Consider the following 17,476-nt stretch of genomic DNA (forward strand, 5'->3'; position numbering starts at 1 on the left):
TTAAGATCATTAACTAAAATTGCTGCATCTGCATTATATATTGCTTAACAGATCTTTAGTTCGAGAGTTGGAAATTAGTTAAAGGATTAGTTCACTTTCAAATTAAATTTTCCTGATAATTTACTCACCCCCATGTCATCCAAGATGTTCATGTCTTTCTTTCTTCTGTCGAAAAGAAATGAAGGTTTTTGATGAAAACATTCCAGGATTTTTCTCCATATAGTGGACTTCAATGGAGCCCAAACGGTTGAAGGTCAAAATTACAGTTTCAGTGCAGCTTCAAAGCGTTCTACACGATCCCAGATGAGAAATAAGGGTCTTATCTAGAGAAACCATTGCTCATTTTCTAAAAAAAAATGCAGTGTAGATGCTGCTAAGTGTATTACTGCCCTTGCACTAGCACAGTGGTTCCCAACCTTTTTTAGGCCAAGGCCCACCTCCTCTCTGAATCAGCACGGCACGGCCCACCGCCCGTGATAACTAAATTAAGGAATTATAGTAATATATTTAAATTAACTTTAATTTATCTCGCGGCCCACCTGGAGGATCACTGCGGCCCCCTAGTGGGCCGCGGACCACAGGTTGGGAACCATTGCACTAGCATATTGTATATGACAATTTAGTTCAAACTTTGACCTGTGGAGGTCAGTAATACACTTAGCAGTCTAATAGAGAAGAAGAAGAGAGCTAGTTTAATGCTGCGTTGCAGGCAGGTTTTTGAGCCCGTAAGTCACGACTTCAAATAACGACTCACGACTTTGTAGCGTTCCAGGAAAGTCACGCCAAACTGTGTAAAAGTGTAAACAAACCAATATGGCGGGCCGTACGGGGCTTATGCTCATTAACAATTATTTCTGTCGCCAAAGGTGCTTACTCCTTGCTCCTTGGGAAACAGAGGAGGAAAACGGCACATAAGGCAAGAGAAGCTGTTACACCTTTTATTTTACCGTGCACTTGCATAAACACCGCATCCATAAGGGCTGCCATTGTCGTTTCGCGGGCTATGTGACGTCAGAACCCGTAACTGGGAGTACATCGATCTAGTACGAGTTCACAGGTGGGAAGTCACGGGTTTGACTGCTGTTCCAGTGCACTTTCATGGGTAGAAGGATGGAAAAACACCGGTTACGGGTTGCCTGGAACGTGGCATTAGATGAGCATTTATAGTTAAAATGTTTAAAAAATTTTTTTTTTTTTTAGAAAATGAGCGATGGTTTCTCTAGATAAGACCCGTATTCCTCGTCTGGTATCATTTAAAGCTGCAGTCCACGATTTTTCCTCTTTGTCGCCATCTCTTGTTTGAAACCTGCAATTGCAGTCATATGCGGAACAGTTATCTGTACGTGCGTTGTGCCTCGGCATGACTCCTCAGTGCGGATGAATCTAATGCTTGCTGTCAGTCACCGCACCGGTGTGGATACTGAACTTCAGAATCACAGATTCTACGTCTTGAAAGTATGACCAATATAAGAATTTTCACTGGAAAATATCAGCTGAACAAGTAAGTAACACGTCTGCCACTTTTGTTCTGACCAACTGAGGAAAAATGCATTAGGCCTACAATAAATCACGCTGCCAATGATGATTAAATCTAACGATCGCTTAGCTCTGATCACGCCAAACCGTGCAAATTATTAATGTTAACAACATCAGCATTGCGTGACTATGTGTATATTAGCATTACCTGTAGATTTCAATTAATGTAGCCACTCCACAGTCCAAAGTCTTTTGCTTTTTGACTACGGCTGAATCTCCAGTTGTCACTGATGATTGTCATTTGGATCTTTCTGGGTTACAATCCACCATTAAAATGATAAGTTTAATTATTTAAGCTGCTGTTTGAAAAGGCTATAAATGATCCGCTACAAGCAGCCTCCTCATGTGATTAAACTGACTAGCCTGGACTCCTTCCTTTCTGTTTACGGACATGACGTAATGACGCACAGACGAACTGTTGCATGCTCAAATTTCCCGCGGAAATCTGCCATGTCGCTCTTATTATAAAACATTATTACAAGCTTACCGTTGTGAATCGAGACAAGAAAATTAGATAGTTTTGAACACTGGCTGGTTATGTACTTGCTCAAAAATTGATTTTGGATAATTTTTAACCAAAAAAAGTTGCGGACTGCAGCTTTAAATCCCTTTGAATCTGCACTGAAACTAATTTTGACCTTCAATCGTTTGGAGACCATTGAAGTCCATTATATGGAGAAAAATCCTGGAATGTTTTCATCAAAAACCTTCATTTCTTTTCGACTGAAGAAAGAAAGACATGAATATTTTGGATGACATGGGGGTGAGTAAATTATCAGGAATTTTAATTTGAAAGTGGACTAATCCTTTAATAAAAACGACATAAAGTACTGAATTCAGCCTCTTAGGTCATTCTGAAATGTATTTTATGAATCTTAATAATAATAATAATAATTTTAATTAAGAACAGCGTTAAGGAAAGTAACATATCACGTGACAAAGCCGTAAACGTCGGTTAATCAGAGGTCTCAAAACAATATAATAAAATAGTAACAGAGTAACTGGACACTGAGGAGTCATTAAAATAAGAAAAAAACACAGTGAGTGAGGCATTTTATTATTATCAGTGAGGAGAATTATTACTTTAGACCACATCAGGGCCTGACTGCTTTACATGCTACTTTATTAGCCTATACATAATATTTAATACGCCGGTGCCACTATTTGGCCACTAGATGGCAGACGCGACGCGTATGGACCTGCTTTGCATTTGATGTCATGTTTGAGGTAATCTTCATCTATCAATTGGGTTTATTAAATACTTCAAGAATGACCTGAACTTCCATATTCGCCTTTGTTTTGGTAACAGGCCTGCGCTAAGCTTTTCCCCACTGTAGCTCTGGATAGGCTAGGCTATTTTTGACAAATTCATGCTTCTGCCATTGGACAAGATTTTTGTCTTAAAACATTCTCTGAATACTTATATACACGATTATATTATTTATATACAGACTACAAGAACAAATGACACATTTGATATCGTATTTAGCCTATAATGGACATTATATGCTGCCTATATTGGCTTGTGTTGTCTGTTTACAACTGTACAAATTGACACGTTCATTCACAACTTGAACACTTGTTTTTGTAACTTTCAATAGACCAATAGGCTATTTTGTACAAAAATAAACATATGTCTTTCATCTGAAGTCTAATGATCATCTTTAGGCTATAAAGTTTGAGATTATATAGACTAACACCAATCTTTTTATTGAAACAGCCTGTCAGTCAGACAGTGAACTATTCCTCTGAAAGAGAAACAGCGAGATACAATAGGCCAGATCTACTTTGTAAATGCTCATGTTTTCTTCTTCTTCTTCTTCTTGCACCCCTCCTCGATCTCACCCTCCTCCAGCAGTCACTGATAGTGCGCGCGCAGCCCGAGCCTTCACTCCATCACATAAAGCGCGCGCCTGAACATCACGCACAGTCTGGCTATGCGTTTGCGCCTCTGCGTGCATTTGGGACTATAGCTAATACTAAAGTTTGGCTTTTGGAGCACTGCTGCCCGTCCTCTTCTTCAAAGGTATTTTGATGTTACCAACAGAAATCTCAGGAGGAGTGTGTTTCAGCACAAGGTAAGCGGACGCAGGTAGTCTGAGCATCACCTGTTCTCATCTAATATGAGGCTAAATTAATACTTCAACTTTTTCTCTGTCGACTGTGTTCACATAGAAACCTGCACGCTATTTTCTCACCACATATAGCATATTGACCACTGCGAAATGCTCAGTTTTAACTCCGCTGGTGTTAATAATGGATTATTTATGGTAACCAATTTTAATTGGTATTTAGTAAAACTGTCAAACATTTGGCAAAGAAAGTTTCCTCTTATAGGCTAATTTAGGACTTCAGCTTCCAGCAGCAGATATGAAAAAACACACAAACATCATTTTAAATGAAACATTTATATCTAACAACATCTAAACTCCCTGCAAAGACATATTTTTCATTAGCTAGGCTATAGTTCATAATTTGGTAGAAAAATTATGAACTATAAATATCTTGAATTTTAAAACTGAGCACATGTTATATACGTCACTGGATTCAAGCACGTTTCGTTTTCTTTTAGTTTGTAAATGGTTTGGTTTTTTGAGTAAAAAAATTATCAACCTGACATTATAATCGTAAGCGCCGCTTTTTCGCTCATTCGCCAAACAAAACAAAACTGTCAATATTGTTACGTTTCCACTATATCAAATCACAGAAAACTGTCATGCCATCATCGATTGTAGGCCTAAATTAAAACTAGACTTTAACAAATTAAATCAAAATATCAAATCACGAAATGATCAATTGCCTATCAAATTGCGTCAATTAATATTTCGTAAAGGAAGGATTGTTTATTAGTCTACTTATGAAATAATTTGACTGATAAGTTGATATTTGTTTCTGTCAGGCCTATAGGCTAGCTGTAATCATTAAAACATGATATTCCCTTTATACTACAAAAGTTATAGGCTTCGTAAATTTCACAGACAGGATTTAAAAATATTTTGCAAGGTTTAATAAGATTTATAACTAGGCCTATGTAAAAAAAAAAAAAAAAAAAAAAGCTAACAGTTTCCAGGTAAACGCGAATATTACAGTGTGATTAGTTCCTGTATTTTTAATAATCAACTCATGCAATTAAGTGCATTATTAAAAGGGAAAGAGATCAGACACGCGGTGTGTGATTTTCAACCATGAGGAAAATGCAACTTTTCAATTTTCAGGAAAATGGGTTTTTGATAAACAGAAAAAAACGAAATGATGATGATAATAATAATAATAGCCTATATTTTTTTGAACATCAAGCAAATTCAAAATACAACTAGAATATTCTAAAAAATCAATTTAGACAATGAAATAGGCTACCAAAAATTAGGATTTTGATTTCCTTTTTTTTTTTCAGACATTTTGCAGACATCCGATTGTTTTAGTGAGTGTAAATCTCGCAGGCCTGCGCTATTTATTAGGCTAATGATAACGCTTCTGCAATTCTAAAGTAGGCTGCAATAATCAAAGCATTAATGACAACCGCTATCCGTTATTTCAGAAGCAATGGTTCAAATCTGAAGGTGACGGCGTTGGACCGGAAAACACTTGATCTTTTTTTTTTTTTTCTTTTTTTTTTTTTTTGCGTTGTTTAGTTGTGCCAAAGCATCTGCGGGTGTCGCCTCCGAAGCCGCGCGCCTTTCTACCGGACACTTCACCTGCACGAGCTCCATAAGAACACATGTTGAGCAATAAGACAAAATAAAAGGAAAGGTTACGTCTTACTACAAACAAATAAGAGAGAAAGAGTAGACTATGAAGAGTGCGCTGTAAATAAATGTTAAATTTACCTAAAATAAAATGGCAGCGTCGACGCAGAACTTGACATTGTTCCAAGCATTTACATATTAGCCTACATAGATATTGTTCGTTACCTTATATGTCTTTAAATCATATTGTGTTGCTATATACTAACATATTGGCCTGTATATTTTTTCTTTAGTAAAACCTATAGCCTACTGGGAAAAAAAACGGCGACTTAAAGGTCAACAAAAGCAACCGAGAGCATTGATAACAGGGCGCAGATTACTGACACAAACACAAAAAACACCTTCAGTGTTACACTATGACTAAAATATTGCAGTAAGAATTAATTAAAGATACATAAATGCAATATAAAGCACTCCTATATACATAAAGATAACAAAATAAGAAAACATGATGTGATGAAGGGAATTCTGAGAATACCCCAAATCATAAAGATCCCCATAAATATAAGACAGTTTTTACTTATAAAAACATAATTTCAGCAATAAAGTATACATTACTTTTTAAAGCTATATACATATACATACATCTATTACAGTATAGAAAAAGTTTTTACAGTAAAATTACATTTTAAATATGATATTTTTCATTTTATATGATAAGGTAACTTACAGTCAACTGTTTTTTACCCTAGAACCTTTTTTAAAAAAATAAAATAAAATGACTAATGTTTTACAGTGCACATTAAAACCCACACTGGACCTAATTTTGTCTATTTCCTCAGATTATGCTGCAAAAATGTGATCACTTTACATCACAGGGTGCATTGTACTGACATTACATGTAAAAGTAATTAATAAAACATGACAATACCAACAAGCAATTACAATCATCTCACAATGATTCCGTGTTACCACATCTGATTGTGTCTCTGTATGAGAGTTTTCTTTGTTGTGTTGTTGGTCTTCAGTCAGCACTCCAAAGAAGGAAGGAACGGAATGAAAACAGAAGAAAACCAATCATGTCTTCAGCAGGCCCCCTCTGCCACTCCTTACGGTGAATATTCTGCCTATTGAACCCACAACATACAAAGCTTTTATTATTCATGTATCATTACTTAATCTATAAGGATGCTGTAATGTGTGTGTTTTGAGTCCCTCGTGGCACGTTTGTTTGTGTCCTGTCAGCCGACACCTGTTCTGTTCTTCTCCATCAGAGCATGTGGGAGGAGGTGAGGTGTGTGCAGGGTGCGAGTCTCCCATCGCGGACCGCTTCCTCCTGCGCGTCAATGAACTGTCCTGGCATGAGACGTGTGTCAAGTGCGCGGTATGTCGCAGCGCACTGAGCGGGACCTGCTACTGCCGGGACCGCTTGCTTTACTGCAAGCATGATTATGAGAAGTAAGACAGTTTAAACTGCATCCTGCGCCTGTGTACACTGAATCAAAGTGCTAGTATGGCAAAACATCCCATTTTTGGGGTAATGTCTGTAGATTGACACCAGAACATTCCTCTGAGCTCTCTATAAATTTGTTTGTTCTGATCATGCTGTGATGCTGCTTTCTATTGTCGAATACAACACATTTCTTTAGAAAATGTAGTTAAAGCTTTGGATAAAAGTGTCTGCAAAATGAATAAATGTAAAGCTAGGGCTGTTTTTCATAAACACTTTTTGTATTCTGGTTGAAACTCTCTTCACATCCTGATGGCAATCAATAATAGTAGTGGTATCAATATTAAAACATATACATATATCTCATGTGGAAATCTCAGTACCATAAATTAATTGTTATAATTTGTTCCAAATGCAATGATAGGATGTCCTACCTGTCTGTCAACATGTATTTCCATACCTCCACGCATCCTGCTCGCACAGACATCACACGTCATCAGTGCCATGCAGAGTTGTCACCGATTACATGTTGTTTCAGACAGTCACCGAGTGCCACAAACAAACAGCAGCCACCATTTAGAGTTCCTCCTGAACTAAAAGAAGGAGTTTATGCTGCATTCACGCCATGTTATAATTACCGTAATTACAAGATGGCAACCCGTGACATCCTCAGACTCAGATTTATGCATTTCTGTGTCAACACTATCAACGCCGAAATTAATCTGCAGCAGTCAGGTGGTACAAGTATGGGCTCTTTAAGTTGTTTATGTTCATTGTTATTGTAATGTATTGTGCTTCGAGACAATTTGAGGTAATTTAACGCTGTCTCTCGTGACCCTTTGCAGCATTGCTGCTGTGCGAGTTCATGTGTTTTGAAGGAGGCGTGGCTTTGGAGATGCTCTAAAGTGAGGGTGGGATCTTATGCTTTCAAAGCTAACTTGCCATCGCTAGCCTCTCCGAAATTGCCTACCTTAGCTTTAAATATCAGTGCTATGATTAGTTGATGTATTAGTAAGGCTGTAGATTAAGAGATATGTCTCTTAACGGCATAGTTTTGTCATCATTTGGTATGTTTACATGTGCTAATTTTCTTAAACCAGGATGAATCAATCCGATTTCAGATTCTGAAAGTTCTGTTTTTTGAAACATTGCAATCTGATATTCACATATTCATATGCTTTACATGTACAGGGAGTGCAGAATTATTAGGCAAGTTGATTTTCTGATCATATTTTTTTCCCAAGCACATTTTACCAATTCCAATCCACATCAATCTTAATAACTACTATTAATATTGTTTTTAATCATTTATAAGTGATATATAATTGTTCATGAAGGCTGGAAATGAAAAATGCCTTATATTCAGGTGTGCAGAATTATTAGGCAAGTTTTCTTTTACAGGCAAAATGAGCCAAAAAAGAGATTTAACTCAGACTGAAAAGTCAAAAATTATTAAATACTCATGAGAAGGACGCAATACTAATGCAATACTAGAAATTGCAAAGTTAAAGCATGACCAAGGGACAGCAAAATGCTCATTGGGTCAGCGGGGTCAGACAAAAACAGGTGGAAAAGAAAAGACACATGTTAACTGCAAAATAATTAAGAATTAAGGTGAAGAATTAAGTGTGAAATCATCAGGAACCCTTTAGTCTCCAGCGCCACCATTTTCCAGAGCTGCAACTTACCTGGAGTCTCCAGAAGTGCAAGGTGTTAGGATCTCAGAGACTTAGGTTAGCTAAAGAATCCTAAAAAATGACCTGCACTTGATAAGAATCACAAGCTGAAGTGTTATAAAATACATGAAGACTGGGTTTTAATAGGGCTTATAGACAGACAGCTTGAGAGTGACTCCTGATGGACCAGCACCACATCCTCTTGTACCACTGTTTGAAGAATTTATCCAGAATCTGGCAGTAAGGTGTTTGAGTTCACTTTTAGTCCATCTCTTATCCTGAAATGTCTGTCTTGCAGAGATGGACTAAAAATGATCTTCCAAAACTTACTGCCAGATTCTGGAAGATAAATTCTTCAAACAGTGGTACAAGAGGATGTGGTGCTGGTCCTTCAGGAGTCACTCTCAAGCTGTCTGTTTATAAGGCCTATAAAAACCCAGTCTTCATGTATATTATAACACTTCAGCTTGTGATTCTTATCAAGTGCGGGTCATTTTTTAGGATTCTTTAGCTAACCTAAGTCTCTGAGATCCTGAGACCTTGCACTTCTGGAGACTCCAGGTAGGTTGCAGTTCTGGAAAATGGTGGCGCTGGAGACTAAAGGGTTCCTGATGGTTTCACACATAATTCTTAATTATTTTGCAGTTAACGTGTCTTTTCTTTTCCACCTGTTTTTGTCTGACCCCGCTGACCCAATGAGCATTTTGCTGTCCCTTGGTCATGCTTTAACTTTGCAATTTCTAGTATTGCATTAGTATTGCGTCCTTCTCATGAGTATTTAATAATTTTTGACTTTTCAGTCTGAGTTAAATCTCTTTTTTGGCTCATTTTGCCTGTAAAAGAAAACTTGCCTAATAATTCTGCACACCTGAATATAAGGCATTTTTCATTTCCAGCCTTCATGAACAATTATATATCACTTATAAATGATTAAAAACAATATTAATTGTAGTTATTAAGATTGATGTGGATTGGAATTGGTAAAATGTGCTTGGGAAAAAAATATGATCAGAAAATCAACTTGCCTAATAATTCTGCACTCCCTGTATTCTGAACCAAACCTCAGTGCATGTGCAGTTCAACACTGGAGAAAGTTGCTGTGATAATGTCACTGCCATTTTTGTCATGATGAAACAGAAAGAAAGAACAATGACACATATGTCACAAGAGCTTCTTTTTTTTAGCAAATATTAGTAAGTATTCAGTCATCTCCATTGACCAGTTTGTAAGAAGTGTGACGTAAATATGCATGTTCATAAGGCGTTAAACATATACATACATACACCAGGGCAATGCCATGTGTGCAAGGTATTTTTTTAATCTGATTGAGAAAATAGTCAGAATCAAGTGTATACATGCTTAATGTTTTCCTGATGATTGGATTATTTTAGGTCTACACCACCACTTTTAATCCCATCACACCTTTCACTTTCATTCGAATCGAGTTAATCGAGGTGTTCACATGAAGGCTTTTCAGTCCAATTGGGCCATCAATCTGATTATAAACTGATTATCTGGGTGCATGTAAATGTAGCTATTTACTCACCCTCATATTATTCCAAACACAAATTTCTGTAGAAAACAAATGAGAAATCTGAAGAACTATTAAAGCAGTTCATATGACTTGCGCACTATGTTCCAAGTATTTGGAATGACTTAAAGGGGAATGTTTCCTGGGACGCACATATAATGTTAGTATGCTTCTTAAATAAAAAAAATGTCCTACCCTGATTTTAGCCCTCTTATTTGAACGCTTTGTTTTAAGGGGCGTGTCTGCTGTGAGACTTCAGTGTAAACGCCCACTGCTGTGATTGGCTAACATCTTTCCATTTGAAATAGCCAAGTATTACTCTCTCGAAAACTTTTAGCACTTTTTTACTATTAGAGCTCTCAAGCTTAACTAACTAGTTCACATTGATATAGGTGTTTTATTCTATTAAATATCTAAATGTTAGTGTGAAGAATAAAAATAAAAATAAAAACTTTTAAATATCAATCTACATAGCGGGGAACATCAGTTATGCTCATCTTTGCTTTCTTCTTTTAAGTTATCTTGAATAAAACAGCTAATTTGTTCATGAAGCACATACAAAAGACCTAAACCAGAAGCGATCTGATCTGTTTTACAGAATACGGAAGTTAGATTGCGCTTAACCTATTGCAACTCAATTACTGCACACTAACGAATGCTTTCATCATAACTAACAGTGCAAACATGATGTAACTAAGAGATTCGTTGAATAAAACGAGAGTTTTGGCACGAGTCCGAACTCAATCACTGATAAACTTGCACTGTTTGATTGACAGCTCCAGTGACTGTAAAGGGAGCGTTCTTTGATCGCTTTCAATATATAATTTAATCGCCATTTAAATACAAGGATTATTTTCATCCTACTAAGAGAAACAACGTGAAGTTGACCGTTTAGTCACTGTACATGTACATGAATCATGACATATCAGATCAGGCATTAGAATTAATTAATTACTTACATGTTGTTGCATTACTGTCGTGTCCATATCGTAAAAGTCTGTTTGCAAAGCCTGCGCCGAATTGTGATTGATTTACCAAAGAATCCACAGTAAAATGTAATGGATAGAAATAAATAAAGCTCAGCTGAGACGTTCACATTGGTGAAAATAAATAACCATATTCCTAGCATAGGATCCTTTGAAAGTTAATGTTATTTTTAGTCCTGTACCGCTCTTCTCTCCTCGTCACCTCACTAACACGCCAGTGGGCGGGGCTGACATTGCAATGTACATAATTTGCGTTGATTTCTTCTGCGGAGGCGGGGTTTCAACTATCTATGATAGGCACATTCCAGGATCATTCATTCGCCAGGCCTGGTGTCAATAAAAGCATTTATTGGACTAATAAGGAAGTTTTCAGTTCTGAAACTTACAAGATATTCTTATAGTACGATGACCTCTTATATATCAAAAGCTTGTTTTGTCAATTCATGACCCCTTTAAGGGAAGTGAATAATGGTAGAATTTACATTTTCCCCTGATGAATCAGTCTGTATCTGTCAGAGGGAGATTCCAAGCAGCCATAATTTGCCAGTGACATCACCAGGAGTGCGGACAGTTGAAGGGCGATTTTGTGGCCTGTTATCACTGTTGTGAGAAGTGTCAGACACTGCTGAGAAGTGTGGACACTCCCTCTGTTGCTGACATCTGGAGGCCAACAGAAAGAAATAAGGACAGGAGAGAATAAAAGAAGATGGAAAAGTAAGGTGGAAGAAGTCCCAATGGGAATATGAAATAATTCTATATGTTCCCAGAAAGATAGATCACCTGAGATCTATGTCTGTTCCAGGGTATGAAATTACCATACTAACTGACATTGCTTTTCTTCACACCGTTGAAGAAAAATGGGACCATAGATTTGATAATTGTTGTGCATGAGGGCTTGCAGCAGGGATGTCATAACGAGGGTAAAAGTGATCAACGATTACAAATGAGAAGGTTGTTCTGGGATCATAGCACAGTGAAACTGATCTTGTGCAGGCTGGTACTGTTATTCCCATGAGCCTGATTTATTTGTATTATTTGAATTAATTTATCATGGTGGACTTTTCTTTAAAGGGGCCATGTTTTTCTATTGAATCATCTACTGAATCAGGTGTGTTTGATTAAGGAAACATGGAAAACATTAAGTGTTTCGGAGGCTCCAGGAATGTGTTTGGGAATCCCTGCTGTACATTATTGCAGCACCTCTATTCCCAGTCTGTCTGAAACGCTCTGATTGAGTCCCGTGCTGCGTCCCAATTCGCCTACTTATACTACGTCCTAAAAGTATGTACTGTTTTTGTAAAGAAAAAGTACATACTTTTGAGTGTGTAGCAGAAGAGTATGCAAGCTTTGGGACATACTACCTCGTCATAATTGCGTCTTTAACGGACGTTCTGTCGCTTAGTTATGCAACCTGTAACCGTTTAAACTACCCTGTCAATCATCTTGTCACAGTTAAAATCCTCCACATTCAATTAAATTTAATTTCCTACCGTTTCAGAGAGAAATGTAGTCGCACTTTGATATCAGCCAGTCATGGATCTTTCATGCAATAACTCTCCTCATCTTTGCATAATGATGCATTTAAAAGTTAATGACCAAATGCATCGTTATAAAAGTTCACAATGCTGTTGCAGATTAAATATAATGTGGATAACATTTAATAAATATCTTTTCATCAGGTTAGATACTGATTATTAATCATTCAAGCCCCTTTATCTTAACCGCTCTGCTTAACCGGTCTTGCACATCCGTCATGTTTGTAGTTTTTTAACACTTTTTACTCGTATTTGTAGTTCTAACCAAATCCTCGTCCACAGCGCAATGTGTCATGGGCAAAATTAGCCGTTAGAAGTGTGCACGGATCTGCACTTCGAATTCTAACCGGAAAAAGTAGACCATCCGGGTATCTTTGGAATACTCATTTCAACATACTACGATTTGGGACATACTAATTCTTTGTTCGAATACTATTTAGGATGGATAGTATGCGAATTGGGACTCAGCACCAGTTTCTAAAAAGCCCCTCCTTCCGAATAAGCCCAGAGCCCAGATGACCCAGTGGTTTGTGATTGGTCAAACACCTCAAGCATGCATCCGAAATGTAACACCCCATTACCATAAACACTAACTCTAAACACAATTAATAATGTCATCGGTTTTAGCGTATCAGTTTGAGTCAGGTTCTGAAAATGATATATTGTTGAACCAATGTGGTTCAAATGACAGAGCATGTTACTACAGTTTCGGAAACAGTCGTGCCTAGTTAGTAAGTTTCTCCAATGATGCATTGTACTATGGTACTGAGTTACATTGTTGTATGGGAAACACACTCAGATCGATTGGAACCAACATTGGAACACCACAACATGGCGACAACACTACAATCACTGAAACCTCGCCTTCTTTCTTTTGCTTATGCCTTGGGTGGACATCATGCTAATAAGTCACAATGGTACATAGACATTTGTGGAAGTAGTAACTGGACTTTGATCAAGGTTTTTAGGCAGGTCTGGATCAGTGTTCTCTGTGAGATACAATAAAGCCCTTTTGTAGGAGACTGAGCTTTGTAACTTTGCAGATCTGATACATGTACAAACAGATACATTCCACGCTAAAGGAAAAGGAAAAAGCATCATATGGACTCTTTAAAGACTTAACTTTCTCCCATCTTATCGCATATGTCAAGAAAGTATGAAAGGTATAGGCAATTTTTGTTGCGATTGGATGCAAATGTTTGGTTTGCAGATGTTATTTGTGAATATCGAGGCTGCAGCATGGTATGTGGTGTATTTGTGGAGGAGACTTGGCACACTCTTTTGCGGCTGACCTTGAGTGAATCCACAACAATGTCTCCTTGTGTTCTCTGCTGTCTGTCCATCAGCACGCACCACTCCTGCCCCGTTACTCCTGCTCAGTCTACAGCAGGTGTGTGCTCCATTTTTGGGTGCCAGGGAATCTTTGATGGTGTAAAAAATGGAATTTGGGAAAAAAAACTTTCTTCTGCTAACATTCTACTGTAAAAAAATTTTGTCAGGTGACATAAAAAAATATGATTGATAGGGAAACACGTACATTACCTAGTAATAAATGATAAAATATTAGTTAAAATAACTGAATGATTACACCAACAAAAGTCATTAGTAAGAGTTAGACGAGGTTGAAATGGCCCTTTAAAGTCAACACTAAACAGCACTAACAACCCATTTTAGTTTCATAAAGCCCGGAACACACCAAGCCGACGGTCAGCCGTCAAGCAGGATATTCTTATAGTATGATGACCTCTTAAGCCCGGAAGCCGACAGTCAGCCGTTGAGCAGTTTTTCTTCGTCGGCCGACTAAGTTTTCTCAGTGTGTTCGGCACCGTTGGATGAAGTTGGTCCTCGTTGGCTATTTTTCGGCATCGGAGCTCATTGGCCAGTCAGGCCATCTAATCATTCTGATTGGCTGTTCAGCTACTGCCCCTGCTGGTACGGAAAGACATTTCTTCTCACGCAAGCACAGAATGGACGTGCTAATTGGCCGTCGGGTGTCGAACGTCGGTTTGGACCCAAACGCTGCCAACGTGAGCCAACCCCGCAGTCTGCTTTCATCGCCACTAGTTCGTTGGCGTCAGCTTGGTGTGTTCTGGGCTTAATATTTGTTACCAAGAAAGTGGGTATTCAATGAGAAAAAAAAAGTAGGACCAGACTTTTTTTCCATGTTCATTGCAAATCAAAGTCACAATGTAACAGAAGTAGCAACAGATCTTTTCTTCTGTATTGTGAAGTGTATCCGAGTGAAATGGATTATCAGACAAGATATTGTTGATTGGATAGAGGCAGATCTGAATGTGAGTGGACTGTAAGAGAGAGGCGGAGTTTAAGCGGACTAAATGATTGGAGAAGTTCTGCATATGTCACCAGAGAAAAGTAAAAAAAAAAAATAATAATAATAATTAAACAAGTGTATGGATGAATCATTCACAATCAGATCAATATTTAGATGCATTTAGTAAATAGCTGACTTTAATTGGATAATCAAAAGTTAAAATACCAAAAATGTAAGAATGGAGCAAAGGGGTTGTAAAAGGAATTTGTTTCATAGGATTTTTTAATAAAAAAATTAGTAAGAAACATTTTTTTCAATTGGAATAATGCATACAACAAACACACAAACAGTATAGCTTTTTAGATCACAACCGATTTTATTTATTTCACAAGTTCTCTTACCCATCCAGTCATAATAGTTAATAATAAACTAACTTGGCTTGCTGTCCTCGAAGGAGACTTGATCCCAAGGCTCTGCTTGAGCTCTGAGAAAACCTCCCTAACAGTGTTGCATAGAAAGAGAAAGAATGAAATAAAGGAGGAGACGCCAGAAGAATTTTCACTGGGATGGCTCAGTGACTGTTGGTTATATACGCTCGAAATTATGATTGACTGGACTGAATGATTAGGCTCCTTCTGAACCTATGTTTTTCCATCCATTCAGTCTGAAGTCCCTGATGTTCTTTCTATCAGAAATCTGACATTCATTTACTATTAATTTCTCGATCATTCCAGGAACACCTACGCACTTTCCAAAACCAAACTCAAAGCCAAACCCCTGTTCATTAAACCCACATATGCTTGCTAACATCCCTGAAATGGTCAAATACTCTCCATCATCGTCTTCCTGGCTGACTTCAACACCACATAGCCAGTAGATAAAGCACGCAGCCCAATCTAGTGAAACCAGTCCCAGACCAATAAAGGCTCTCAGCCCCAGGGTACGGTGCCTGGATCCCTGGCAGAAAATTAGACAAGCGACGGTCTCGGAGGCCTATCAGAGTGGAGACAGGGGAGCGGATATTTAAGATACCCCAAGTTTAATAGATCACTCTGCGGGGTGGGAAACAGAACGAAAACAGCCCCCAGTGTGTAAAGAGACGCTATCCATAAGAACGAAAAATCACAAATGAGATCTCTTTAATATATTACTTGTTTCTCCTAGACAGCAAATTGTGATTTTTGTTTAAGTCTCCTGCTTCTCAGACTTTACTCCTAAAAAAATACCCCAGAATATCATCCTTTAGAGAATTTCTCGAAAAACTGTGACTAGATTTGCCAAAATATCAAAGTCTGCAATCAAAAGTCAATGATTTCTATTCCGATATTTATTCCATATTGATATAACATAAGGATTTTTAGGAGAAAAACATTTGAGACAAAGATGATACTTAATACTACTAGAACATTTAAGATTCAATATGGATTTAGCATATGAATGTGAATGAAATATGAATTTCACATCCAGAATATTTGGGTTCAGTCATCAGAATTTGTGGCATAATGTTGATTAACACAAAAGTTAATTTCAACTTGTCCCTCCATTTTTTAAAAATTGGGTTACAGTGAGGGAAGTGTAAGGGGCCAATCCATAAATGTTAAAATACTCACTATTTCAGATGTAAACTATATGTGTTAACATGATTTTAGAATGAAAACATCCCTTACTAACCTTTTCTCTAATGTTATTTCTGTCATAACAACTCAGAGTGTTTGACATGGTAATGGATATGACAATGTTGATGTGTTTGGCCTTGGTGGAATAGATCTGTTACGATGCTGCTGCAAAGCAAGTACGGGACTTGCTACTGCCAATACAAACATGACTTGAATTACCCGTAGCAGATCTACAACATGAATTCCAGAAAAGTTGGGACGTTTTTTTAAATTTGAATAAGATGAAAACTAAAAGACTTTCAAATCACAATATTTTATTCACAATAGAACATAGATAACATAAATGTTTAAACTAAAAAATGTTACAATTTTATGCACAAAATGAGCTAATTTCAAATTTGATGCCTGCTACACGTCTCAAAGAAGTTGGCACAGGGGCAACAAATGTCTGAAAAAGCAAGACATTTTGAAATGATTTAGATGGGAGAACATCTACCAGCTAATTAAAGGTGCTAAAGAGGATGTTTTGTTTTATACATTTTTGCAATATTACTTGAAACTGTCTTTACTAACTGATAAAAGACTATTTATTAGGTGCACTGAAAGTAATAATATTAATATACATCATCTGTGCATGAGGTAGGGCCTTAAAAACTTCAGCCAATCGTTTACACGATCATCGCGTAAACGATTGGCCCTCTGGCTTGTCAATCACTGCCATGACGATCCTTGTGAGAGACACGCGGCTGCGCTCTCCAGTAACTTTCCACACTCCACAGGCGCCACATGCAATGTTTTTGTCAGGAGTCAGGAGTAACAACTGCAGATTATGAGTTACCTGCGGTGAGTCCGACATAATGAATCCACTAAGTGTGTGCGTGGCTTTAAGTCGCGCACACACTTAACGATTGTAAGGCCGATTATGAATGTAAATTGATACTTATGACTGATCGCGCTTAAACGCGTCCAGTCAGAGCCAGTTGCTTTCAGTCTGCGATTACAGTCGGTGTTCAAATTCCATGTGAAAGTATATAAATCTGCTTCAGGAGCAGGAAACAATCGCTGTATGTTGAGCTCAGTCAGAATGTTTTAGCTAGTCGTTAAATGTGTGCCCGGCTTAATAACACAGCGAATGCCGGTGTTAAACACTCTTGCGCACGAGTTTTGGGAGGCGTTCCCTCTAAATGA

General features: G+C 37.7%; 1 protein-coding gene across 1 annotated transcript in view; it reads left to right on the plus strand.

Moving 5' to 3' along the window:
* The first annotated feature begins 3,212 nt into the window (after positions 1 to 3,212).
* Positions 3,213 to 17,476, plus strand: part of lmx1al (LIM homeobox transcription factor 1, alpha-like) — a 29,978-nt gene continuing 15,714 nt past the window's right edge. Inside the window, exons 1-3 of the mRNA XM_048188402.1 lie at positions 3,213 to 3,614; positions 6,251 to 6,336; positions 6,497 to 6,680. Coding sequence (XP_048044359.1) covers positions 3,571 to 3,614; positions 6,251 to 6,336; positions 6,497 to 6,680 — 314 coding nt within the window. The 5' untranslated portion in view covers positions 3,213 to 3,570. The remainder of the gene's footprint in view (positions 3,615 to 6,250; positions 6,337 to 6,496; positions 6,681 to 17,476) is intronic.

The sequence above is a fragment of the Megalobrama amblycephala genome, linkage group LG1 (genome assembly GCF_018812025.1).
Source record: "Megalobrama amblycephala isolate DHTTF-2021 linkage group LG1, ASM1881202v1, whole genome shotgun sequence".
In the NCBI taxonomy this organism is placed as follows: Eukaryota; Metazoa; Chordata; class Actinopteri; order Cypriniformes; family Xenocyprididae; genus Megalobrama; species Megalobrama amblycephala.